This window comes from Branchiostoma floridae, chromosome 7 (assembly GCF_000003815.2).
Source record: "Branchiostoma floridae strain S238N-H82 chromosome 7, Bfl_VNyyK, whole genome shotgun sequence".
In the NCBI taxonomy this organism is placed as follows: Eukaryota; Metazoa; Chordata; class Leptocardii; order Amphioxiformes; family Branchiostomatidae; genus Branchiostoma; species Branchiostoma floridae.
The window spans coordinates 16,966,279-16,992,507 of NC_049985.1; the positions used below are offsets into that span (position 1 = coordinate 16,966,279).

At 39.7% G+C, this 26,229-nt stretch overlaps 1 protein-coding gene across 1 annotated transcript in view; it reads left to right on the plus strand.

Moving 5' to 3' along the window:
* Positions 1–26,229, plus strand: part of LOC118419021 (rho GTPase-activating protein 6-like) — a gene marked incomplete in the record, with an annotated part of 51,660 nt that overhangs the window by 14,834 nt on the left and 10,597 nt on the right. Inside the window, 4 exon segments of the mRNA XM_035825243.1 lie at positions 8,498–8,654; positions 22,305–22,424; positions 22,970–23,238; positions 23,580–23,772. Of these exon segments, the coding sequence (XP_035681136.1) occupies positions 8,498–8,654; positions 22,305–22,424; positions 22,970–23,238; positions 23,580–23,772 (739 nt within the window).

A 26,229-nucleotide genomic window follows, 5' to 3' on the forward strand; every position in this document is an offset into this window, starting at 1 on the left:
TGTTGAGCCGCGCAAAAGGACGGACATACACACACCAACAGTTTGGAGCCTTAGCACGCAGCATTTGCACATCAATATGGCAATAGATTTTAGCTTTTTCTTTTTGAGATTATTCTCTGTTTTTGTGTGTGTGCAGATCTCTTTTTTGGTATGCTAATTTCACTAAGCCGCCGACCCGGTTGTCTCCCGTTATTGCGTGTTGAGTCGCACGCCAAAACGGGTTACACTAAATGCAATTTTGTTATCATGTCAAGACGATGGTAAAATAGTTTTTTTTTCACTCTTTACACTCTCTTGTTGAAATAATTGAGACAATGTTTTCCAAGTCATACTCTTCAGTTTATAAAATAGCGTGTTGAGCAGCACGCTAAATTGCTAGAGTTCCCGACGGGCCGGGCTGTTTCGGAAAAACAAAACAAAAAAAACAATCAATAGATATTAATGTGTACCCTTGAACACTTGAATAATTTAGCACGTTTAGCTTCTTTTGTTGTCTTTAATGTCATACTTTTCGTACCCAAAACTTCCTAGCCGGGCCTCGGATTGGAAATGGGTCCGGTATTATCACCGACCACGCACACAACATAATATTTGCGAGTATGAGCCAGAGTTACGCTTCGAGTCTTCCTTTCACAAGCCAGATGCATACAGACAAGTCATAAACTACACATCTTCTATACGATTCTTTATTATGTACTGGTTTACTTGATAACAAAACCTCGTGACTCAAATTTCAATATTTTTTCTTTCTTTAGCAGATATTTAACGCCGGAGGCGCTGGCGGGCCACGCTGCATGTCGGCCCGTCGGGTGCACCAGGAGCGCCCGCTTGCTTCCTGTAATGATAATCTCAAGAATGGCTGACTGTTCGTTCAAATCAATGTTATGAACCGATGTTAGGAAACTAGGCTAGGAAACTTCGTAAAAATTATTCTAATCTACTTGGTCTTTGTATGAATATCTTGCTTTCTGGTTTACATTTAAAGCTTACCACTTCCTTGCACCGACACACAAAAAAAAACGTAGCTTGACGCTGGTCTAACCAAGGACGGAGGGAGTCGTTTCGTTACATCGAGGGTTGAGAGTTTTCTTCAATTCTTGGGGACTTGTTGGCCCTAGAGCCAAGAAGTTTGCTATTGTAGGCTCTGAAAACATTTTGTAGAAGTTTCCCTGACAAATCTTTTCTCTATCATTATTCATGTCCTTTCCCGTCTTTCTGCACGCTTTCCCCACATGCGATTTCCTTTTACATTTTTGATGATTTTCCTTCAGACGATGTACATTTACTTTTCCAAGTGATTACACGTAATAATATCTGTGTTATGTATAAATTTGAGCAATGAGCATATATGAGGCGATATGTACAATAATTCATAATTAGATGCTTTCAGTCTCGTTTATATATAGCGCAGTAAAGAACCTATACAAATGATACCGGTACATTTGTTGTTTGACTGGCGACGCACGCACTTTCGTGGGCATCCTCACGTCTTGTCCGTCCCGCGCTAATAAATTGACAAACGAGATCCAATATCCCTTCAAAGTGTATATTTCAGGCTGATACCCCTTCTTACCACTTTTCTTACAAAACACTGTCCATGTACCAGTTTAAAGGGAGAAAATATAATGTTTGTGGCATTTCCTACAAGGCGCACAAATATTTTGTTCTACCGACAACTGATGCTAGACCGTCATGCATTGCGTGATAGGCGGTAGCGCTGTCAAAATTGATTGATTTTGTCGTCGGCGCGGTACATATGATACTAGATCAAAGCACCGACACCCAGTACAACTTGGATGTAGCGAACTTCTATATATTGGGATTCCCACGATCTTGGGGACGTTCTAATAGTAATAGCAGGGGGAGAATCACATAAAGAAATATGAAATAAACTTTTTCAAAAGATAAGTAATTTGGCCAGCTTCCTTTGAATATGTAGCAACATTTCATAACCGTATGAAATGTTTCAATTAACGTTTCGTTTACTTCAATGAACTTAACCAGAACAATCCCCTATAATAATAGACCTTTCCAATTTTTACCGGGTACGCTCAGTTCTATTCAAGTTACCACATGTATTTCGTGATAAGTTGATATTCCTTAGTTTAGCCATCGCTAGCTGTGTAGCTACATCGGTAGCTAGGAATTTGGGTTTCATCCGCTGGCTGGTAGTCAAGGGCGCATGAAGACCTACCTGATGACCCTACCTGTTCCTGACGGCGCTCTTGGGTTGGAACTGGGTCGGAAAGTCGCCATCGGACGTTCCTGGTCATCGGGCAGTCGACCGAAACACAATCAACGGACAGACATTTCCCGTTTCTGATCGCCAAAATCCGCTAAAAAAGTGCCGTTGTGCAGGTTAACACACGGCAACGACAGTGTAACAAAACAAAAGTAGAAAATCTAAGGATGTGAAATTTTCTTAATTGCGAAAATTGCGTGTAGTCTTTGTACAATTAAACACTATTTTAAGATATAAGTCATTTTTTACCTCCATGGCTCGAGTATCCCGATGAAATCGGACCGTCACAGCGTTTCACTGGGCACCCTCCAACGCCGTCGTGGCGTTCAGGGGGACGCATTATGACGATGAAACACAGCGCTGATTAAAGATTCGGCTTTTCCAACATAACTTCTCAAATTCATAACATAAATTGTCGGTGAGATATAGAGACTACGCACTATACACTTTATTTTTTTCATACTTCATACACTTGCGCATCCAGGCAATTTACGCCGTATCGTTGCAATCTGTAATACAATAAATGGCTAGCTTCTGTCCAAAGCAGCTGATTTTCAAACCAAAATGGCGGGCCTCCCGTGAATCCGACGCACCAGGCAGGTTATACAGCTCTTATTAGCAAATTTAGACAAGAAAATACACGGAACTTTACACTAGGACATTACAAAGAAAGTATAGATTACGGCATGTAGGTGTTCTTTCCTTTATTTTGACGAAGGAATCGCTGATCGATCTCCGCTGCCCATCCTGTGTGACGCCGGGTGACCGACGTTACGAACTTGTCAAAACATCGATGTTTTCCGAAGCTCTGCCATTCATAAATATTGAAATATAGTAAAATATGACTGTAAAACTATTTTAGTGCAAAGTTACTATCTGTTCCCGCCTTATCATAATAGGAATTACAGTAAAAGACAGCCGTTCTTGGTGCCCTATACAGCACCTCATGACTGCCGTCACTGCGTGTCCCCTGTGCACGTCATAGCTACGTTATAGCGTGTCAGTCAGCACGCTTACATACCTCTCATGTAAGGTGATATTTTGGCTTGTGGACTAAAAAAAACTATTTTCAAACAAGGGGATAAACATATTTTGGTGTCCTTTGTAATAGCATAAGTTAGGATAATGTGTCTGAGTACTTTAGCTCAGCATGTGGTAATGATGTTAACTCGATTAGGCAACATATTGACGAACCTATATGTAGGGTAAGAACTGTGTCACTGACTTTTAGCTTTTGTCAGTTACTAAATGATCATGAGCTATGTACAAAAGATGCCAGATACATTGCCAGGTGAGAAAAGTAGCATTTTGTGTTGTACAAATCAATCTTAGTCTTTGAAAGTAACATCTGGTTAGCCGAACAATAAGATTCAGGTAGAATTAGGCACCAAAGAGCCATGTATTCTTTTCTTCTTTGTGAGGGCCATTTTTTTTGTAAGCATTTTGTATCCATTAGTCCAAATGAGGTCTGAGGTATTTTTCCCTTGGGGTATTCTTTTGTTAGTATTTTTCAGAGGTATTTCTGTTTATGTTCTTCCTATATTTTTGTCCTGTTCGCTTTAGGCGTCTATCGAGTGTTTCTGAAGAGTTTGTTTTTTTGTTCTTCTGTTGCTATTTTTGTCTCGTTATCTTTAGGATGTTGTTCATCAATGTTCATCAATCAGGCCTTAGGCTTCGCAGTGTTCTGGTATGGTATTAGGGACAACCAAACACTGGAGTAAAAATGTCTCACCTGCATAGTGGAAAGTTCAAAAGTTGAAGGACAGATTGTGTCAGTCCATAAAAATTATATGTAGATTAAATGCCAAGGTTGAGTCAAAAGTCAAACAACATTTAAGTGTGTGTTTTGTAGCTCATTTAGATATCAAAGTGCACTACAGTACAGGTGTATTTTGTATTGGAAAGGCCATCTTACAAAAGGTTGGTGTCCCAGGCTAACATACCATTCCTGTAATCTCCTAGTCCCAGCAACATTTAGGGTCCAGTTCTAGAGGAAGGTGTTTAACTTCTTCTCTTTTCTTTGCTCCGTTTGCCTTTGTTTTGTCAAAGGATATTGTTGTTCTTGAGAATTATTGTTTTTCGATATTAAAATCTACATGGCTTTAATTAAGGCCGCAAAATCTGGAAAAAGACTGAATTGCAGGTTATTTATATGACCTTTGAATATCCTGCAGAGATTATTGATAGATGATTGAATTGTATGTATTATTTTTTTCATACAGGACATAAACATAACTGTATATGTAAGCAAATGTCATGCATATCTTAGCTAATAGGAACTGGGCCAGCAAAAGCCGGAATAACTTCTTCCTCTGAATGTAATGTCCTCTTTGGAAGCTGTGACGACCTATTTTTAACTCTTGCCCTCTATCGGTAATAAGGACATGGTATTCTGTAAGCCAACCCTAATTTTGCCTGTGCTTAGTACTGTAAACATTCATTATGAGTGTCTCTGTCTTTATCCTTACGGTATGTGACCCTATTTTCAGTACCGTATATTCTCGAATAAAGTACGCACCCCAATTAAAGTACGCACCCCTGATTTTGGACAAGTCTTAGACAGATCTTTGGGACTGAAAGGTAAAATGGAAAAACTCAAATAAAGTACGCACCCCTTCTCCACCAGTTTTGAACAGACCTTTAACTAAATAAATTCGAATTTATGATGTTTTCCCCAGGTCATTTTGCATAAAATAACCTGGGTTTACACTGTCATTGTCTCTATAAACTTGTGAATTGCCTGCTGCAAATTATAAAAATCACTGAGAACTGGTAGAAGAAATCAGGCAAAACCAGTTGTACAAGTCAAAGTCACTAACTCAAAAGGATTGTATGCAAATGCCACTGTTAATATGTAAATCATGTTAAGACAATTTCTTTGTTTCATGTTTAGACAACTTCAAGACAACAACAATGTGTATGTTTTGAAACATTTCTAGAAGTGTAGCTCCACCTTGCTTTATTTTAGGCTTTCCTTACCATTTATCTGTGCAGTAACCTCAAATAAAGTACGCACCCCAACTTTGGCAACAGCTTGTAGCACCTTTTCAATTTTGAAAAGTTAAAAAAGTGCGTACTTTATTCGAGAATATACGGTAACAAGGCTAAAGCCCTTTGGCCTTAGTTTTGGGCACACTTTTAGGGCTGTTTCATTACAGCAGCCCTTCGCAAGAATGCATAGACATTAACATGTTACTTGGAACTCTCTATAGAATAATAGATCAAATTTTCGGAGGATACATGTTTGTTTTCTTTTTTAAGTATTTGGGTTCCTTAATGTTAAGAAGAGGAGTTGATTGTTTTATTGTTGCTTACATTTCTGGCCAAACTTTGCCTTCTTTGACAGTCGTCTTGGGTTTTCTTGGTTTGGCAAAGGATAAGAGATGGGAGGATGCAATGTGGGAGTACTGTATACTGAACTGCAAGCTGCCCTCTTAGTATGCAATATTGGGGGTTTTGTTGAACCCATGGTAGCATCTACTGACATTTTCTATGATAGAATTTAATAAATGAAAGATACGTGACATGTATTATGAGTAATTGCTAGAATCACGTATCAGTTCACCTTCTGTGTATGAAATGTCTTTAGATTGCTTAAAGCTTATCGGATATCGTGAAAACAGGGAATCTTATAAGACGTTGACAGAGAGTGAGTGTGAAAGGTGTTACATCAAGCTTAAGGTTGACAAGATTGTAGCTTGAGGACTTGTGGTTGCAATTTCCTCTGTTCTTGACATAACCCTTCTTAAGTGTTTTGAAGTCTGGCCAAATTCCCAATGGCTGTCAGATGCAATCTTTCTCAGACAAGATAATCCATTATATACTGAGAGGTGATTAGCATAAAAGAGCTTTGCAAAGAGGAATTCTGGAAAGAAAGGTCAAAGCCCTACAAGTTCATGTGACACTGCGATCAGTGTCAGCTTCAAGGTTTGCTGCTGGCATTGGACTGTCCATAAGATTTGACCCACAGATACCCTCCATGCAACACAACAAAGTGCAAGAGGTCCAGCTGTGAAAGCAGATAAGACAGAAGTTAAAGTTCACATATATTGTATTTTACTGTCAACATCGGCAGTACATGAGGTATAAGCTACATGTAGGTGTATAGCTGGGCCGTAAGTATAAGACCCATTCCGGGTGGAAATTTGCTTGTTGAGATGGACAATTCTGTTCCTGGTCAAGTTAGAAAAATCTGAACTTAAAGGTATACTATGTAATTTATCTAAATGACCAACAGAGTTAGACCCTTCATCAACTTCCAGCCCTACAGTAGGCATCCTAGGGGGTGGGGTAATGAGTTTATCACAAATATTACGTAGTATAGCTTTAATGGAATAAAGTTGAGGAAAATGTATTTTTGTAAGCTAATAAAGTGGCAGATTTAACAAAAAAAGTTAATGAAATGGGCTCTCAAACAATGATTGGAATGGAAAAATAAATGTCTACTACTAGCTGTTAAGTCTTTGTCTAGAGGACATCTACAGCTGTTAAGTCTTTGTCTAGAGGACATCTTCAACACACCACTCATCCCAGGGTAAATGTTCTTGTCTGGAAGACATCCTTCATTGCTTAGTTTGACCTTTTCTGTAATTATGTAACACATGTGGCAGGCTTTCAGACATTGCCTGGTGGTCCAAGATGGGAGTGGGTGTTCCATGGAGACCATTTCTTGTCTGAGGAATGTTGTGGGTGAGGGGGAGTTCTGTTCCTCTCAGGGAAGGTCCAGTCTTGGTTATGTAAGAGGGAAGAGTTATCACCAGTGCTGAAGGACAACATACCAGTCATCCTGGATAGTGTAAACTTTCAACAAACAGGAACGAACCATTTGGACATTGGAAGAGGGGGGATGCTCAATTCTTGACATAAACAAATTTTTCTTGGCTTAAAACATTCAACATCTTATTTCTTTACAAAGAAATGTTACTGCTCTTATTTAAGAAAGTACTCTTTTTGGAAATGTCAGGGCAAATCTTATTTTTTGTATGAATGTTGCCTTCCGAATTATAGGTGACGTTTGCAGGTGGTTCTGGTATTCATCACTGTACAGACTTGAGACTTGTGGAAGCCTTGGCCCAGTTAGCCTATTGAAGTATTAGGCTTCTCTATTAGGTTCATTAGAACTTGTAGACAGAGAGGGTTTCCAAAATGTCAGACAGGGAAGGTCAACTAAGCTGCCACTTCAAGGATTTATTTATTATGATAATATTTCAAGTAGATACAGCTGACTTTGGCATGATGCCAGTTTTTCATTTGTCATCAATTTTGATAAGTGCTCATTCATATGGTCATGTCAATCATCACTCAGTTGATTATATGTCTATATATGGCTTTGATATTATGATACATGTTGCATGCTTCAAAGTTATTGCGTGCATCTTTGTCAGATATTGTATTTGTCTTTCTATGAATGTCATAACCTTATTAATGGTACAGCGTAAACAGTCAATAAAATATAGTGCCCCCCCCCCCCCCCCCAACATTGCAGAACTAACCTTTAGCTAGGCAACACAACAGGGTTAATGGGGCACCCTGTTGTCAGCTGACTCTGACAATACAAACAAACAGAAATGATATTGGGTGGGTGCACAGGTTTGGTGGCGCCAAGTGTGTTGTCAGCCATTAATCAATTTCCTATTAGCCCACTTTTTATTACTGGCTGTTAAATCATCAAAATGTTGCAGAGCGTCAGAGTGCTAAGTTCTGATACTGACCAGCAAGAGGGTTACAAGTCACTCTTAAAGTTTGTGATGAACTTCTGTCAAAGTAGGTCTCGTTCTCCCAATCTACCCAATAGATGTGTCCATATACAATACCCTGCCATGAGCTGAGCTGAGATACACAACCCAAATGTTAACCAATCACTGTTTATGTAATGTTTCCTCAAATCAGCTGTCAGTAATCTGTGTGAAAATGTGTACAGAATAGTGAAAACATTACGTTAAGAATAAAATACTACATAAGCATTCATGGCCTCAGATATTATCTGTTTGCGAATCTATAGTCATTGTAGATGTATGTCAGTCGATCACAGCTTTTTCTTTAACATTTGACATCTTTCCAAACAAACTATGCTGAAACAATTGAGGATGCCTATTCCAACTCAATCCAGCACTGATGTGCAAGTATAGATATTTTTGTTCTTACTGAATTGATATAGATGGATTTTTTCCTCGGGGTAGGGAATTGAAGTTTAAACAAATCTTGTATACAGTTGTCATAATGAAAGCTGAGTGTTTGCCATTTTTTGCACATCAGGGCAACTGCAGATGGAACAGCATGAGCGGCCGCTGCGTGCAGGTCGCCACGACGAGCATGTCGGACCTGTGTGAGGAGGAGCGGCGTGCTCTGCGGGACGTGAGCCTAGCGAGACTCCACGGGCTGGACTTGGACTGTCAGATAACGCTGCCAAAAGGTAAGTCAGATCTCATTGTGTTGGGCTGTAGACATGGTCTCACAACTGGGTCTCCCACTGATGTTTGGTCTCCAGTATGTGACTGGAATGTTGGACACTTAACCAACTCAGCCAATGGATAATCAGACCAACACTGCCCAACACTCTTGTCAACTGGGCCCAACACCGTAACTCTAACCTTACATTATGTCTCTAACTCTATTACTAACCATATCACTGGCCGAGTTGACCAGGGTGTTGGGCCGAGTTGACCAAGAGTTGACTGGGCCAAGTTGGTAAAGGGCTGGATCCTCCTGATCCTATAGATATCAACCTTCTTTAATAGTGGTCTCCCACTGGTGTTAAGTTTCCACTTGCCAAGATTTAGATCTCAAACTGTAGTTTGTTTTCCAACGTGAGGTCTCCATGAGGGGAGTTGAGAACAACTGTCAGACTTCAAGTCCTGGGCATTGTCACACTAGTGACCTCTTTAATGGTAAATTGCAGACATCATCTTTCCCATGACCTGCTGGTCACCCAGTTCTTTTGATGGAAACAACCCCAAAGCAGACCTCAGCCCAAGAATTAGGACAGACCTGGGCTATGTAAGCAGTCTCCCTATCAGAACAGATAAAAGACAGCTCAGTGTCTGCTGAACATTTGACTGTCAACAGGTACAGACAGAAGCTTTTCAGTCATTTCCTGTGCCTTGTTAGAATCAAAAGCTTAATAACTCCAATGTTGAAACTTGGCTGCACTCTCGTAGATGACCCAGCTATTGTGTATGCACGGACTGTAATATGTTCCAGATTATGATATTATTTGTGGTTTATAGTGAAGTAACAAAGAGTATCCACTAAATTGTCAACATTACAGCTTGGTCATATCCTGAGTTGTCATTCTGACTTAAATGTTACAAAGATTGAACTGGTAGCTTCAGAATGATCTTTGGTTTAGTTGGTAAATGTTGTGACTTTTGTACCACTGAAAAGTATATCCATGTAATGTGTTAATAGACTCATTTTCTTGTGGCAGAGGCAACAAACATAATGCTCAGTACCAGAGGTTGAAGTGATATTCAGACTGTCTTGTTAGGTTACGTGCAAATCCGATTCAAATGTATGTTTACGTCAATCAAAGTTAACTTACTTTTATCTGAAATTGTCCATTGCCATTGCCAACATGTTTCATTGTTTTGGGTGGCCACTGGTTAGGCAGTACTGTATTTTGTTAGCCTGGTATCCAGCTGTATTATACTATTTATAGCTCCTGCGTCTTTTCTGTCCTATCCGCAAATAGTATTTGCAGAAAGGACAGAAGAGACTCTGGAGCTATAATACAACTTGATACCAGGCTAGGACTTTGTTTGCCTACGATTTTCTGCCATTCGTTTCCCATCACTTACTAACATGTCCTGCCAGTGAACTCTTGAAGCCTTGCTATTTGACCTTAATTATGATAAGGTTCGTTAGTTTTGGGTGGTGCTGTAATTATCATATCTGTTCCACCTTGCCCTGGAGTGTTTCTCATTAGTTGGCCATAAGGATTCAGTATTGTCTGCATGCAGGGTTGATTTATGTGACAGAAGGACTTTGCACTAAAACAAGCCAGAAGGAGGTAACATGGGCAAGACACATGCTCCATTTGTCCCAATGATTTATTCTTGTCCTAAATTTAGTTTTCTTAAATCAGCCCCAGAGATTCTCATTTGTTCTGGGTCACTTACTTTTCAGGCTGGAGTTTTTCCATCCCTTTGTTGTGGCTATTCTGGTTAGTATCTAGCCAACAAGACCATGAGTGTATCTTTAAATCACTTCATTTCCCATCATCATACAAATAATGTACCTTGAATATTCTACAGCCAATCAGAGGACAGCAAATTGCTCAGCCAATCAGAGGCTAGGCATTAACAATAGTTAAAGATGAAGAGCCATGATTGGTCAAAAGTAACTGCCCAAAAAACTGCTAATAGTCTCCCAAAAAATTATTCAACAGTAGTTTTTATGCACAATATGAACTTACTTGATAACTTTCAGTTGTGGGTTATGTCCTTGTGTCAGATGCTAGCTAGCAACTTGACTTTGATCACCACAAACTTATTCACATTATGTAACAAAGGAAAAACAATGACATTCCTTAATCTTGAGCCTTGCTGAAAAATTATGAGAAAGATTATTTTAACAAAATCAGCTACCTAAAAACTGATCCTTTGACATTTTGCTCATGTGTCTGATACTGAACTCACAACCTTCCATATTTTGTCTACACTACAAACTTTGTGTACTTAGTTGTCTTTCCTAAGGTCATCAGTGAGCTGTCATCCACTTATGTAACACATCAGACTGGCTCCAGTTTTAGTTGTTGTGACATTTGTGCTTGAAGAGTGCATGCTCCATTGTCGACCCACTTGAAGTTAATATGTCCATGGAGATAATGGACCAACCAGGGCTGTCTCCAGTTTTAAGTTTTTTTCCGTCTCCTTCCTTGTTTGGGAGTTCATTTTCCCTCTTAAATCTGCAATTTCAAGCTTATGAAAACATATTTTCATCAGATTTATGCATTGAGGTTTAGGTTTTTGGGCCAGATGGGGGAAAATTTTTGTCGGACAGCCCTGGGACCAAGGCTCTCTGTCCAGCATCCCTCTTTCCCTCTCTGGGTAGAATTTTGATGCTCAAGAGGTCAAAAATTCAATCCTCCCCTCATTTTGTCATAGATGGAAAAATTAAAACTTCATTTGAATTTCAGCAGCTTGTTAACAGGTCCACAAAACTATCCACAGAATGCAGGAACTAGACTTTCAGAGAGAGTTGAGAAGTTCAGAATATCTTGAGAAGTTCAGAATATCTTGGAAGCATGCCCACAGACTCTTGAGCTTTTGAGGCTCGCCAATGACCTTTGTTCCATTTAACTGAGAGGGCTTAGAAATATTAGATTTGAACTTGAAAAGGTGATCTCCAATCTGTATGTGGATAAAATTATCATTAGATCACATGACTTGCTATATTCAAGGTTTAAAAGCATGATATTGTCAGTATTACTAGTTGCTGTACTCATCAGCGTTACTCACTGAACAGAAGGTGACTGTCTAGTCATTAACAGCTTATCGGTTAATCTCCCAGGTATGTTCCAACAACAACATTCCCGGTCATGTGATCTGTAGTACCTGAGCAGACGATGTGGCTCTGAAATGCAAAAAGCAGCTTTGTCTGATATACAAAACCAGGAGGGAGTCCACGGGAGAGCATTAGAGTCTTGGTGTGAAGACAAGGACTTTGTCTCATCCTGGATTATCTTAAAATCCCTCCACACACACAAAGTTTTCTCAGCTTTTGCTAAGCATTTTGCTGCTTTTTCAAGTCTTAGATCTATCAGTGGACCAGATTTCATGGAGAGTAGCGTGAACTCAAGCAGCTAGCTTTTAAGTCTTCAAAGAGTCTTGATAACAGAATGGTTCACTGCACCAAAAGCCTCATTTCCAGGATGGAAACTGACTTACACCTTCCTGGAAATTAAAGATGTCCTTCAAAATCCGGAGGTTTCATGCCTGCGAACGAGACGTGTACAGTCCTTTACATGTCCTAGAATCTCGCGGAAACGAACCATTGCTGTGTGCAGGACGTGTAAAGGGCTTGAAATACCCTTACAGATTGCCTTGAAACAGCCTTACACGACAGGACATGAGCCGTGTGTTGCATTGTGTGTTGGCGGAATATGCATACATTAGCGGCCAGTTATCACCTAATTATATTTCCCCGGTCTGCCTCACCCAGTTCATCCCTTTTGTCATGGAAAGTGGCGTCGAGAGTACTGACGCCATCCACCCCCCACCCCTCCTGGATTTTGCCCCCCTCCCCATTTATTCGCCAGTTTCTTGCTCGCATTTTTTATTCTGTAATAGCACCATATATTTATTCATATTGAAACAGGACAATTTTTATTAGTGCTTGTTCGTGTGTATGATAGGTTGAAGTCGCGAGTGTCTTTTGTATGTCTGCTGGCTGGTCTCTTGTTGTCTTCTAGTCTTCGTAGGCTACTAGTATGCAATTCTTGACGGCATGCAGGGTAGTACAAATGTACAAGGACTCCCTTGCAGTTTTTGGAACGGGGCTGGGGTTTTTTTGGCAGGGGGGGGGGGGGGGTTGGTCCGCGACTTTTAACGTTGACTATGTTTTCTTGTGCCGGGAAAGGGAGTTTGCCGTGGAAGGGAGTTTGCTGTGGAAAGGAGTTTGCCGTGATAGCGAGTCTTTGGACGGGGCAAAGAATCGCCTATCAGTATCACGGCAAACTCAGAAGTTCCACAGCAAACTCCCTTCCTCGGCAAACTCCCTTTCCCGAAAGAAAAAAACATAGTCAACGTTGAAAATCGCGGAACAACGCCCCCCTCCCTAAAATACAGCCCCGTTCCGAAGACTGCAAGGGAGTCTAGGTAATACAGTTGTCGTTCCTAGATGAGGGTTGTTTCACTACCCAAACATGAGAGCCGTTTCGATATTCCCCCACGTTGTTTCCGTCGAAAGCAAAGTCAGATGCCGACTGCAATATCATCGCTACAGTTGCATACGGAAGCTCCTTGATCCATGAAGCCATAGGAGAAAACTTTGGCCCGACAGCGGTCCTGTTATTATTAGTTGCAGCTGACGTCCTGTCCACGATCTTGAGTAGAAACTCCTTGCTGATCGATGTAAAATAATGACCAAAAGAATGTTCCTAGGTACCCTCAGATAACGCACCCTGGTATCTAGACACACTTAGAAGGCAAGAACGCACATCCACCCGCAAAAACGCGGACTTCACAATACCAACTCAACTGAAGAATTTGAAAATTGTGACTGTTGCGTTGATTGGCCGAAGGGTTGACCCTATAATTGTGTGAGAAGAAATTCTATTGGCTTTTTCTGAAGAATTTGCATGGGCACGGACACAAAGAGCTGTGAACTACCGGTAGTACCAGCCATGTCTATTGTTACAATTACGTCAAGGAGGTTGTTTGAGCTGCCTGATTACCCGTATTTCACAGTAAAACAATACCTGCCTGTAGCTAGAAAGATGTAAAACATGCCGCTGTTTTTATCAACAGCTTGAAACATCGGTATAAATTTAACGTTCAACGTTCTCATTTATTTTGTACAATCAAGAACATAATCCGGGACAAAAATTTAGTACATCGAGTCAAGGAGGTTATATCTTGACATAGATCATTTCACGTATATTGTGCGTCGACAGTAGCCAATGAAAGTTACAGACGGTAACCAAGAAAATGGACAGTATTTTGTCCCGTGTTCTCTCCATTCTTTTGACAAAAAGCTGCCCATAAATCAGAACGCAGTCCTATGTTTTGCCTATGCCCAACGTCGTTTCAGTTCAACTTCCTCGCTATGACGCGACAGGCACTCTGTATTTGCAGCTATAAAAACATCGTACATCACTAGTTTACGAATTTCCAAATTATAACTTCTTTAGTTAGTTTATTTTCCTAGCCCTTCATACAAAGGGGGCTGATCACGTAACTGATTATCGTGATACACGCAGAAGTCTATTACAGCGATTCAGATTTATTATGTTGAAACAGAATCTCAGTGTGAGTGCAAAATAATTAAAGAAGAAAATAAGAATTATTCAATGAACGCTGGGCGTTTGTGGCCTTTGTCTGTGCTAGACAATGCAATACACATCCGGCTAACGAACTGCTGTTTATGTAATGAAAATGACGCGTTTGTTTAAACAAGGAAGTTGAAGCCTCCTTGGTTTAAGACATACTTTCCTATTTATAAACCAAGATCTATCCCTAGAATATTTTTTCCGACATGTAGAAATGAATATGAATGGCCCGTGTGGGCCCCCAGAGTAAATACTGCCTTTGGCGTTCAATACTTGCCGACCGTAGGATTTCCAAATAAGTTGGAAATATCGGGCCAAACAAATCACAGCTTCATTAATTATGATTGTTCTTTTCTTGTATTGTATTGTATTCTGAATTCTGTAGACCTTTCTTTCTGACCTTGATGGTATTCCTAAAAATGGCGATGCCGTTTCTTTTTTTAGTTGTACGTGTATTTTGTTCCACTTTGTTCTGTCAGACGATGTCACGGGTAGACATACCAACCATTCAATACCCCCTACACTCCCCCTTATTTTGTGTTTAAAATGTAAACCTCATTGCTTATTAATTGTCCAAGCATAGCCTAGGCTGGTAGTAGTTGCCGGTAAACAGTAATAACCCGCGACCCAAGCTTGGCTTTGAGAATAGGCGCCGCCAAGCCTTTGTCTTCTTTGTTCCGCCTATTTCCCCTACACGTCTGGTGTAAGGGTCCTAGAAATTCCTGTACAAGCGCGTGTCCAGGTATGTAAGAAAAAAACAGGGACATTACACGCCGAACCAGGAAAGTCATGTACACAGCCAGGACACAGAACATTTCACAGGTGTGTAAGTCCCTTGAAACACCTGGAAATTAGAGTTTTTGTGCAGTGGTTCCTTCAAATATTTCACTCTTGTAAGTATTTGGAACTGGATGCTTTCTCCTCAACAAATTGCTTGTCTTGTTTTTATTTCAAAAGTCCTTGCAAAATATCAAGTGGAAAACCTACTCCTTGAACTCTTAAGATCTGTTGTATGCCCCTCATCAGAGGGCACATTGTGATACCTGCAATAGGACTCTTTCTTTGAAACACTTGACACCTCGACGGAGCTTGGCATCAAATTGCTTCTGAGAGTTTTGCCCTAAATTCTTCTTGGCTTGCAATTGGTCACATTTAAAATTTTACCAATGGTATTGGTGAAGGAAAGGGTGAGAATATGATAAATATAAAAAAATCTTAGTGTTTTCTTCTGTATCAAACAATTTAGTTTAGATATTTGGAACTCTGAAAAGTGAAGACAATAGAAAGATTAAGTCAACTTTATATTCGACAAAAAATGTCAGTTGAGTAGAATTTAAGTAGTGTGCAGCATGTACTCATGACCTCCAACAGTCAAGTCACCTGCCAGGTGTAATTTGAAAAAGATTGATTACCAGGTCACTAGATAATTGTCATTGTCACTTCAAACTGAACCGCTCGTTAATGAGCCTTGCTTAATTGTTGATTGATGAAATTCCCTATTTCAATCCTTCAAGCCTGGAAAGTCACAAAACCCCAACATTACACTTTACTCTTAGTTTTCACCTCATGCTTTGAAGTTGCAACTGTTGATAACTGGAACAGTGGGTCTTGGGAACCGCACAATAGAACAGTTCACACATTTAACCTGCCAAGCCAAACCTGCTCAAGGTGTTTACCTCGGGGCGTTTAAGTGAAAGTGATCTGATGAAGTCTCACCTGAAGGAATGCACCTTAAGTCCACAGGTAAACAATGCCTGTTTGTAGGTAAACCAGAGAACTGTTGATAGAGTCACGGAGAAGCTAGTGTTAATGTACAGGTAGGTATGGGATAGCACTTATTGCTCAGGCACTTGTTGTGTATTGCTGATCTGAAGATAAGATAGAAAGAAGGTGAGAATGCCAGGTGAGATGGATGCATTGCTCCACCGGCATGCCTGCTGTTGTCAACCTCCCTTCAGATTGTTTATTTTCATACTCAGGTTACAGCTGAGAGTCTTAGCAAAGTTCCTTGGAACTTCAAAATTTCCCTTCATCTTTAAGAAAATTGTTGCACCAACAGAGCTTTCACATATCTGCATATGCCACTGTGGGAATTGTGACATTCTTACCACATTCTGAATATTTCATGCATAACTTTGAGTTAAACACAAAACTAAAGTTAAAGGTTATGGTTCATTTTGAGTCATTGACCCCATAGTTATTTAGCTAATGAAGGCAAGACTTGAACCAGGGCCATTTAGAGCTCTGGCCTTATTAAGTTGAGGTAACTCATGATTGAAACAAGAGTTCAGAGACTTCATACCTCCACGAAATATTCTGATTATGCAAATGAATTTCACATCTGCATAATTTATGCTTGATTATATACAGCTTTAACTAACTTACATGGGTCACAATGTTGACGATCCAATCATTTACTACATGAACAAATAGAGGTAAAAGAAGAAATAGGACACTTTCATTTCAATTATGCAAATTATGGACATATCTGCATAATTGGTATATTAGGCTCATGCAGCTTGTGACAGGTTACAAAGTAGAAATCAATCACTCAAAAGTGGATCTCCCCTCCGTATGACCAGTGGTTTGATGGCAAATTAACATGGACCATAAACTCTTATGTTATAGATTACCCCTTGACCATACCCTACACACTAGGACTGAACCCATGACCTTGGTTCAGAAGCCAAACCTGAAGTCAAGTTTCGTTAGTCACATTTACACTGGTCGTACCACTGTCCCTCAGAAGTAATGGTGTATGCAGATTCCAAACTGACCTCTTGGCAAACAAATCAAAATAACTTCCCTGACCTCCAGGACATAAAAATCCCCTTTAGGAAAACCCTGAAGTCTAGAATGTTGGTACCTTGCTGAGATGTTGGCCTAAGTGTGGAAACAGTGTCCCCATAACCATGAACACATGTGACTGAGGGACTAGATAGCGCATCTCCCTATACAAGGACAGGTCAAAGCTATCTTTAGTCTTGAAACATGTTTCTTAAGACCATGTAACAGCTTGGCAAAGAGATAAAGAAGTGCCATATAAAATGGGGTCAGCTACATTAAGGGTTACTTTCAAGTTTGAAGTTGTATGTCTTCTATGTATGAGTAGGAACAAGTGCTATATATTTGATCATCTAGAAGTCCCTCAGAAATAAGGAGCTTGTCCTTGTCCAAAGAAAACAACATCTCCCAAACTTGACAGCCACATTTATAACCCTTTAGTGCCATTGCTGATTATATCAACTCTACTGGATCAAAATTTTAGCTTGCTTACCATACATTAACATGCATGTACCTAACAGTTAGACATTGAATGATATCGTATCCCTTTCCATAATACACATTATGTATTTGCCACTCGCAATGAACCCACAATCCATTTTGAAATGTTTAACTTGGAGCAATTGAACTTAAGTAAGAAAGAAGCCCAACTTCACTAGCTAAGGCCACACCAATTTAATTTCTTGGTTCACGGATTTTTTATAAAAAATATGGAGCGAGATCTAGAGGGCGAAATAAAAATAAAAATTGTAAAATGGTTGGGGTAAAGGTAACGGCTAATCCAAAACATAAAGAAAAAAAGTTTTCAGCTTGAAAAAAGTACAAAAACACTATTTTTGTACAGTAACAGCACCTGTACCTACACTTTAAGGAGCTTATAATATAAAGGCCAATTTGCTACACCAGAAAGTTGGTGAATGGTTTCATTAATGGTGAAAATTTGCTGAGTGGTAAGTTTTATTTTTATTTTTTATCCCAAAAAATAGAAGCCAGCGGATCTGTGAACCAAGAAATTAAATCGGTGTGGCCTAAGGGTAAGAGAGTGAAGTTTTGCATGATTTCACTAGCTTTAGATGGCACATCTTCCTTAGACATGTATGAGGGCTTGTTATTCCTTTTCTTTTCAGTGAGGTCATGCACACAGGTACATGTAGATTGAGCAGGTGGTTCATATCCCCAGCCACAGTTGGTAAACTGAACCCGCAATAATAAATGGAATGTGGGGCCAATCAAACCCTGAGCTTCAGATGGATCAACAGCAAGGCAGGACCATTGTCTGGGGAGCTTTGCATTCAGTTTTTACCTCAGTGGTGGCCTGTAGTCTTCCATGTTGTAAGCTGACCCAGCTATCCTGTGATATGAGAAGGAATGATCCTCTAGTATGAGCTTTTAGAAAATCATATAACTGAAGCAAATTCCTTTGAAAGTTGACTTCTTACATGTATGTATAAGGTTGGCGGGTGAAACGGGTTGAGTATGTAGGAAGAATGAGGTTATACATGATATGCTGGTGAAAGCATGAAACGATCAAACTACAGGTTAATGTGCTACTACATCTGAGTCCTTCTTTGTCATGGATGCAGACAGGAGGGATACTGTGTAATGTGGGATTTTGTTACCATGGATACAAGAATGAATACCATGGCAACCATGCTGTCAGTGATGTTGACCTTGACCTCTGCGGCAAGGATACCTGAAAGGTTTTCTCCCGATCGGATCATGGGACTAAGATTTGAAGCTCTTCTGTCAAGTTACTACTCGTGATCTAGAGCTACTTTAGAATTCATGATTCTAAGAGTGAGGGTATGAAACTTTTATGGCGTTAGATAAGATTAGAGTTCAAGAGGCAAGTAACATGAGAAGAAAATAGCATTTTGGTGGTGTTCAGTTACATCAATGACATCACCCAGTAAAAAGAATTCCCCATATGGATTGGTTTCAAACGAATCAAAAACACCTGTAAGAGCAAGACGGTTTGAGCAGATGGAAATCACAATATGATTACAATTTTTACACAGATCCTTGTAATTATAAGATCGGAGCTGGTATCTCAACTTTGCTAGAGAAAAAAAACAGATTCACAGTCATTGGCGATTTGATTATGATGACTGTGAAAAATTGCGCCTGTGCTGTCACAATATCTGAAAGAAACAAACACTGACAAAGCAAGCCACTACCTCCTATTCAACTAAATTGTTTATCACAGTTGGCCATTTAAGTTTGACGCAATCTCCCGTCATGCCAAACAGCTTGAGAATCGAATGCCATTAGTGTACAGGCAGGGGGTTCTACGCTCCATCAGAATTGAATTGATGGAAATATTTCGGAAGTACATTTCGCACCTGGCATTCATTGTTATATAACCTTTATGTAAAGATCGCAGGAAGAAAGGAAGCTTTTAACGCTAACCACATTGAAAATCATTGAGGGTATTTATCTAGCAAATACACAGTACCGGGTAGTAGTTTTAAGGCCTTTAATGGTATTGTACTGTAATGTTACTGCAAATGTACCATTGCAAAATATAGTGCAATTTTGTCTGCTGTGAGGGCAATTTTGTTTTATTCAGGCAATTAGAATTTACCTGTATTTTGTCCATTTGGATAATAATGTCAGATGTAATTTGCTGAATGTGGTAAATACATCATGCAAGCTATGCACTGTGCAGGCGTTTTATCAGACCATGTAATTGTGGTCCATATACACAACGCCTCCAGACTGAAACTACGCATGACTCAGTTTTCTGAAAAAGATGATTTTGAATATCAGCCAGGTTTGAAAAAAAAAGGCTGCAAAAAATCACTCAGGATTACCTGCTGTGTGCCACTTGTACACAAACGTTAATGCTACTTGTCATCATCAATCTTGTGAATTAAAGACTGCTTAAACCAGAATTTTGTGGCATTAGAATAAACATGCCACATTTCTCATGCTTCGCCGATTTTGATGAGGTCCAAGCTGTAGAAACTTTATCCAAGTGCCCTTCGTAGGACCTCAATTCAGTAGAACCTCAGTTCCGCTGCGTATCCATGGAGGTGAATTGTATGCTTTGGCTACCCACCCAACTTTATGTAACATTTTCAAAGGTTAGATTAGAAGCCATGCAAATATGTGGAGTGTCACTTGCTATATGGCAACTGACACTGGTTGGGCTCAGGGTTACCTGGTATGTTGACCTGTCTCTATGGTGGAATTGAGTTGAAATTGAAGCTCTTGAGCCAAACTGCAAACCTCACGTATCCCTGTATCACGTATCCCTCATTCTCTGTTGTCGTTTGACACACTGCATACTATAGAAAAAAGATGTTGGGTAGTTTATAGCTTTCTTGTGCTTTGGTGCATCTTTTCTTCTAAAATAAGATACCTTTATTTTGCTATTTTGCAAATAAATAGATGTTGCCATCCTTCTTTGACAGTAAAAAGGTAATCAAGGAGAATAGTACTTCAGGATAATTTTACTCTGTCATGCTTGCCAGGGACATATTCTACAGAGAACGTAATGTCCCATCATATATAGGATAGCCTGAGTATCATTCCCCCTTTTTGATGCTGTCTCAATCTTGTCACTTGTCATTAACAAGCCAAAAGACTGAGCCATGCTGAGCAGTTACATGTATAACAGAGGATAGTATCCAATCTACATGTATATAGAGGAGGATTGAACTGAGCTGAACAAAATTATAGTCATAGTATATTCGCTTTCTGAGGAGTCCTTTCCTTCACTATAGCTACTGTATTTCTAGGTCTGTTCTTAAGAAACGTTAGCCTGGGTACCATCATATTTCTACTGGGGATCCTTGCACTCACTGCCCTCAAAACATTTTTTTATAGAGCAGCGAGGGCAAGGAGCCTAATGCCTCTGTAGAAATAGGATGGTACCCAGGCTAAAGAAACGTTTTGCACATCTGCCAAAGACATAAAGTAAAACAGATGATACCATAGATGGATGTTCTTCAGAGAAATCTGTAATGACACAAACGTCACATGGCTGACATGAGCTAACTTGCAAGTAATTGCACACAGGAATCAATAAGACTCCAGGGGCACATACCTGGGCATAGGAACACAATTTCTGGATGAAGGAATTTCCGATAATTTTGGGGTGCGAATCTTGGGTTGGAATGGGCACCAGATGTTGGGCTCTTGTATTTCCCTCGCTATAAGACTAACATATGGTTAGTATAGAGGACATCTTCAACAAGTGACTATTAAGGTATAGAAATATGTAGGGAAAGGTAAAATTTTAACCATAAAGGTACATTTTAAGGTATAAGATGGCGGGACGTATGATTTATAGACTTTCGGATGTACAATTCGTGAAACATGTAATATATTTTGCATCTTTATTCTAAACTTTGATCTAAATGTATTGTCTTTGTCTCAAAGTTCCCAAATGGCAGTAATATACATGTAGGATCTGCGCATGTGTATCTTCTTTTCATTTTGAAAGACAACCCTTGGCAAACCATCAGTACTGAAAATCTACTGCTAAGTACTGATCGACTACTAACAGTAGAATTAAATGAGTGAGTTAAATGTGAATAGTAAATGCAACAGCATGTATCAGAAATAGTTAAATGACTGACTGAGTGTTTACCCCCCACCCCAGCCCAAGTCAATTTGAAATTGTATCAAGCATGGATTGTTTGAACATTAGGATCTTACATTACTGTTGCCTGAGACTTGTTAAAAACTTTTAAAGGATTCATGTTGCAATTACTGTTACTGTAGTGTCCACTTTCTGTAAACTCAGCTTGTGTGCTGAGTGCTTGCACATGTTCAGTGTGTCCTCCATGTATGTTTGAAGGTCATTTTGTTTTTACTGCATATCTACTGTGCGTCAGTAGATATTTAGCAGTTGTGTCAGTAGATCTTTACTATGTGTCAGTGGATACTCAGTAGTCATTTACTGCTGTGTCAGTAGATATCTACTGTGTGTCAGTAGATATTCAGTAGTCATCTACTGTGTGTCAGTAGATATTTAGTAGTCAATTACTGTTTCCCGAATGAATATCTACTGATCATTTACTGATTTTCCACTGAGTATTTACTGCTTTTCTACTACGTCAGTACTGGAAATTTGCATAAAGTGTGAATAATTAGTAGATAAGACAGTACTAGATAATTAGTATTCAGTAGATAGACAGTAGATTTTTCAGTACTAATCAGTAGTCGATCAGTACTTAACAGTAGATTTTCAGTACTGGTGGTTTGCCAAGGGAACCAATTGTCATGACACGTTTTCTTTGATTTCAGAATACTAATTTTTTTATTATTGATCTCTTGCAGAAGAGACTGAGGGAAAGAGAAAAAGATGGCACAGTCTGTCACTGAAGAAGCGACATCAGAGTGGTGGCAGTACAACACACGGTGGTCTAGTGCTGAAAGACAGAGGGAAAGAAAACAAAGGTATAGCTCCTGCAATATCCTGTTTAGAGCTAAACTAATATTTCATATAATATAGTATATAGCAAGAAAGTATATGACTTTAAGTGTAACCATCAAACCTGTACAGGTGACCACCTCTACAACTCTCTAATGGTTTGATCTACCTCTAGTTTGATAAATCCTTGCATCCATAAAAAAGACCTTATTAGGTGATCCAAGCAGCCTGTATTGGGAAGCCTGTGGGGTTCAACATATGGCGTGCTATGATTGAAGTTCAAGTTGCATAAAATTTATGAAGGCATGAAAGGTTTTTCCCTACTTTGGTCTTCTACACCTTTGATCCCAAGTCCCCAGGGTAAGATGATGAAAAATATGTATTAGTATGGAATCTAAAAATCTATGTTTCCCACAAATATTGCTCCCAAGAAAAGTGCTGCTTGCATTTCAGATAATTCTTTTCAATAGTAAGTATAATCTGTGAGCTTGGACATTTAATCCAATGTCAGTGTACTTCCCCAATAACATCTAGACTCATTTGCCCTTATTTTCTTTCCCATTTCTTGAAGATTCGGGAGCACAGGGTCAGGTGTTTGGCATACCTCTGTCCAAGGTCATTGCCAACGAAGAGACAAGACGACAGAAGAAGAACTTTCTCCTGTGCGAGTGGACGGGAGAACGCGGCAGGAAGAACGACGCGGCGAGATCCCCCCAGCCCCTGGTGAGATCTTCCAGCAGCTCTTCCATAAGCTCTACCTCAGAAGTCTTCAACCAAAGCACAGCAGCGCCCCCTGTTAGCCCTGACATTGCCCGGTATCGCAGGTCCAGGAAAAGAAGAGTGAGTACCAAATAATTTTGTTCAAACAAAGTTAGATTGGCTGTCAGTTGTGTGAATGAATGAGTGAGTGAGTGAGTGAGTGAGTGAATGAGTGAATGAGTGAGTGTCACTGAGGGAATGAGTGAGTGAATGAATAAATGAATGAATAAATGAAAATGAAAGGAATGACTTAACTCTGTGTGCATTGGTATCTTTCAATTGATGCACATGTCTTACAACTAAGATGTTTATCTTTGTACAATTATATCCTGTGAATCATAAGATGGTGTTTTTATGTTCTGTATGAGCATTTGTTCAGATCATCTTTAATCTATATATTTTCTCCCTTTTTTTCCACACAGGATGCAATCTCAGTAGACTCCCTCACAGACCTGTCGGACCGTTACGGACACTCCCCGCTGTTAGATGCCCTCGCGCTGTCCTCCACAGCCACGCCCCGTCGGAACGCTGTGTTCAGAGTGAAGGCGCAGCTTCCCAGGGCCCCACAAGTACCTCAGTTTGTGCACTGCTGTTTCCACCACCTCCAGAAATATGGTGAGTTTTGTTCTGAAATCTCATGAGTAAACGAGTAGGTTTAATTGCACACCCCAATTGCCAGGTGCATTTTGTGCAATTATCTGGATACGGTTATCAGGCTGGACCACACCAGTTTGGGATTTTGGGATAGCGTGCAAATACTAGAAGTGTGCAGTAAATCATTGTGAAATTAACTGGCCTCTGCTGTATTTGACAGGTCCAAAATACACTTCATAAGTAATTGCTAATGCTGGCCTCAAGAAAGACATTAAATAACTTGCTACTTTGTAGGCTGAAAAAAAATCAGAAAGAGAGCATTTTGTGTCTGCAGTATGACGTTTTGCCATACAGCTTTCAATGTTGTTTTTTCAAATCAGTTTCTCTGAAGCTTCGGATAATATATTGGTTGTACATCTCAAGTCTTAACTGAAATTGCACCAGTACATTGTGGAATGCATAGCAGCATAAGCCAGTGTAACAGTTGCAGACTGCACTAAATCTAGACCTCAATGTTTTAAAGAACTTTAAAGGCTTCTGCATGCTGTGTGCAGACTTGACCCATTGAAACAGGTGGTTCATACCAAGGCACTTGTGATGCCTGCTCTGAGGTTCCCATAAATCAGTCTAAGATGTCACTGGTTTACTTCAACTTCACAGGAAGTCATTTACAGACATGTCAAGTTCTTTTTTGACAAGTGAAGTAAAAAAGCCATATTTTAGATATGTAAATGTTAAAGAAATTCCTACATGTATAATTTCAAAGGTAGTCAATTTTAACAAGCATGCCATAGAATGCTTGTAACTTGAAGAGAGGATAGTCAGGAATATTTCTTTCTTCTAGTATATTTCAAAACACTGTATCTTTAAGACTTTAGTTTACTTCCTCTTGCAATGTGTAAGGCTAGTTCACCTTTATCCACAAGGCAACCTATTTCTATTGTTTTCAAAACAGGACATTTAGGGATATCAATTCAATGGACAGTATTTTCAAATGTTTTTCATACATTGAAATATTGCAATCCTAAACCAAGGTCTGTCACTTCATATCACTGAATATCCTTATTTTTCAATACAACTGATATAGGTTACCCCGCGGATAAATGTGAGCTGTTACAGTTGTATGTCAAACCAAAATCCTCCTTGTTGCATGACGTCAATTTTAAGAAAAAGTTATAACTCGTAATAATATATTTACAAGCTTTTTTTCAATAGTTGTAACATGCATTGGCATAATACCGGTAGTAAGACTTATACCGGTAGATTAAAAATACTGGAACTTAAAGAGATCTACACATGCAACAATAGTTATTTCTGAGCTGTGCACACTTCAGACATCTAGGTGTCCAATACATCATTTACAAAGCATGGATAACAATGCATTCGAAGACAACAAGGCCAAAAGTTTTCAGTATCTTTTTCGGGGTAGGCAGCTCGTCGTGGGATGAACACACTGTCACATTCATTGCCAAATTTATAGATCATAATTACACATGCTCACGGCACAAGACGAACATGATTCAACAACAATCTTGAATTTCTGTTGGTGACCTACAACTCATGTAAAAGTGTGAAGAACCGTTGCATAATAGCCCGGATCTACGACTGAATGGGCAAAATTGAACGTACGCAGCCATTTTCCCGCCATTTTTATATCTACGCTAGCAGTGAAGTGTTACGTCATAGCGGTTGTGACGGACAGAAGTAAAATGAAAATTCTTGACAGTATACGTCCGTTTTCTCATGACATTTTGTATGCTCATGCAGGTGTATGTTTTATGCACTTACTGACAGAAAAGGAAGGAACATCAGAGGATGTATAAATGTACATAGCGGCAGTTAATTGTGCTGTGTTTCTTCCTACCGGTACTTTTTACCCCCTCCCAACCACGCGTCTGTTCGCCGTGTAATTCCGTGGCGTGTTATAATTACAATATTACGCTTTTAGCAGGACAAGAGTGGCAGAAAAGTTACACAGAAGAAGTGGCAAGGGTAACCTATAACAGCAACATGTAACTGGAGAAAATGATGCGTTGACAATTTGTCAAATCAGTATGGCTAGAGAAATCGTCGTAAACGTACCGGTATTATGATAATAGATGTTAATGAATAGTGTAAATGGCCTTGAACCAAGGTTCCACCATATGGGCTTCACTTGTCAGTGTTCAGCATACAAACCTTTTCCACATGCAGGCAGACTGGAACAACATAAGCAGTTACTCAAGCAGAAAGGTGTTAATTGTCAGTTTTGAGAAGTTGGTGCTGTTAGTGATTGTTATTATACCCAGACGTACTGGTCAGTGTGATGTAACAGAGTAGCCGGTGGCAGTACAGTTGAACGGGCAGTCCTTTCGCGGAATTCTTCTTGTGACGCAGATATGAAACTGATATTTCTACAAAATTCATTCCATCGAAGAACATACAGATTTTATTGGCAGGGTACAAATCTTGCTGAAGAAATTTGAAAAAGCTTAAAGG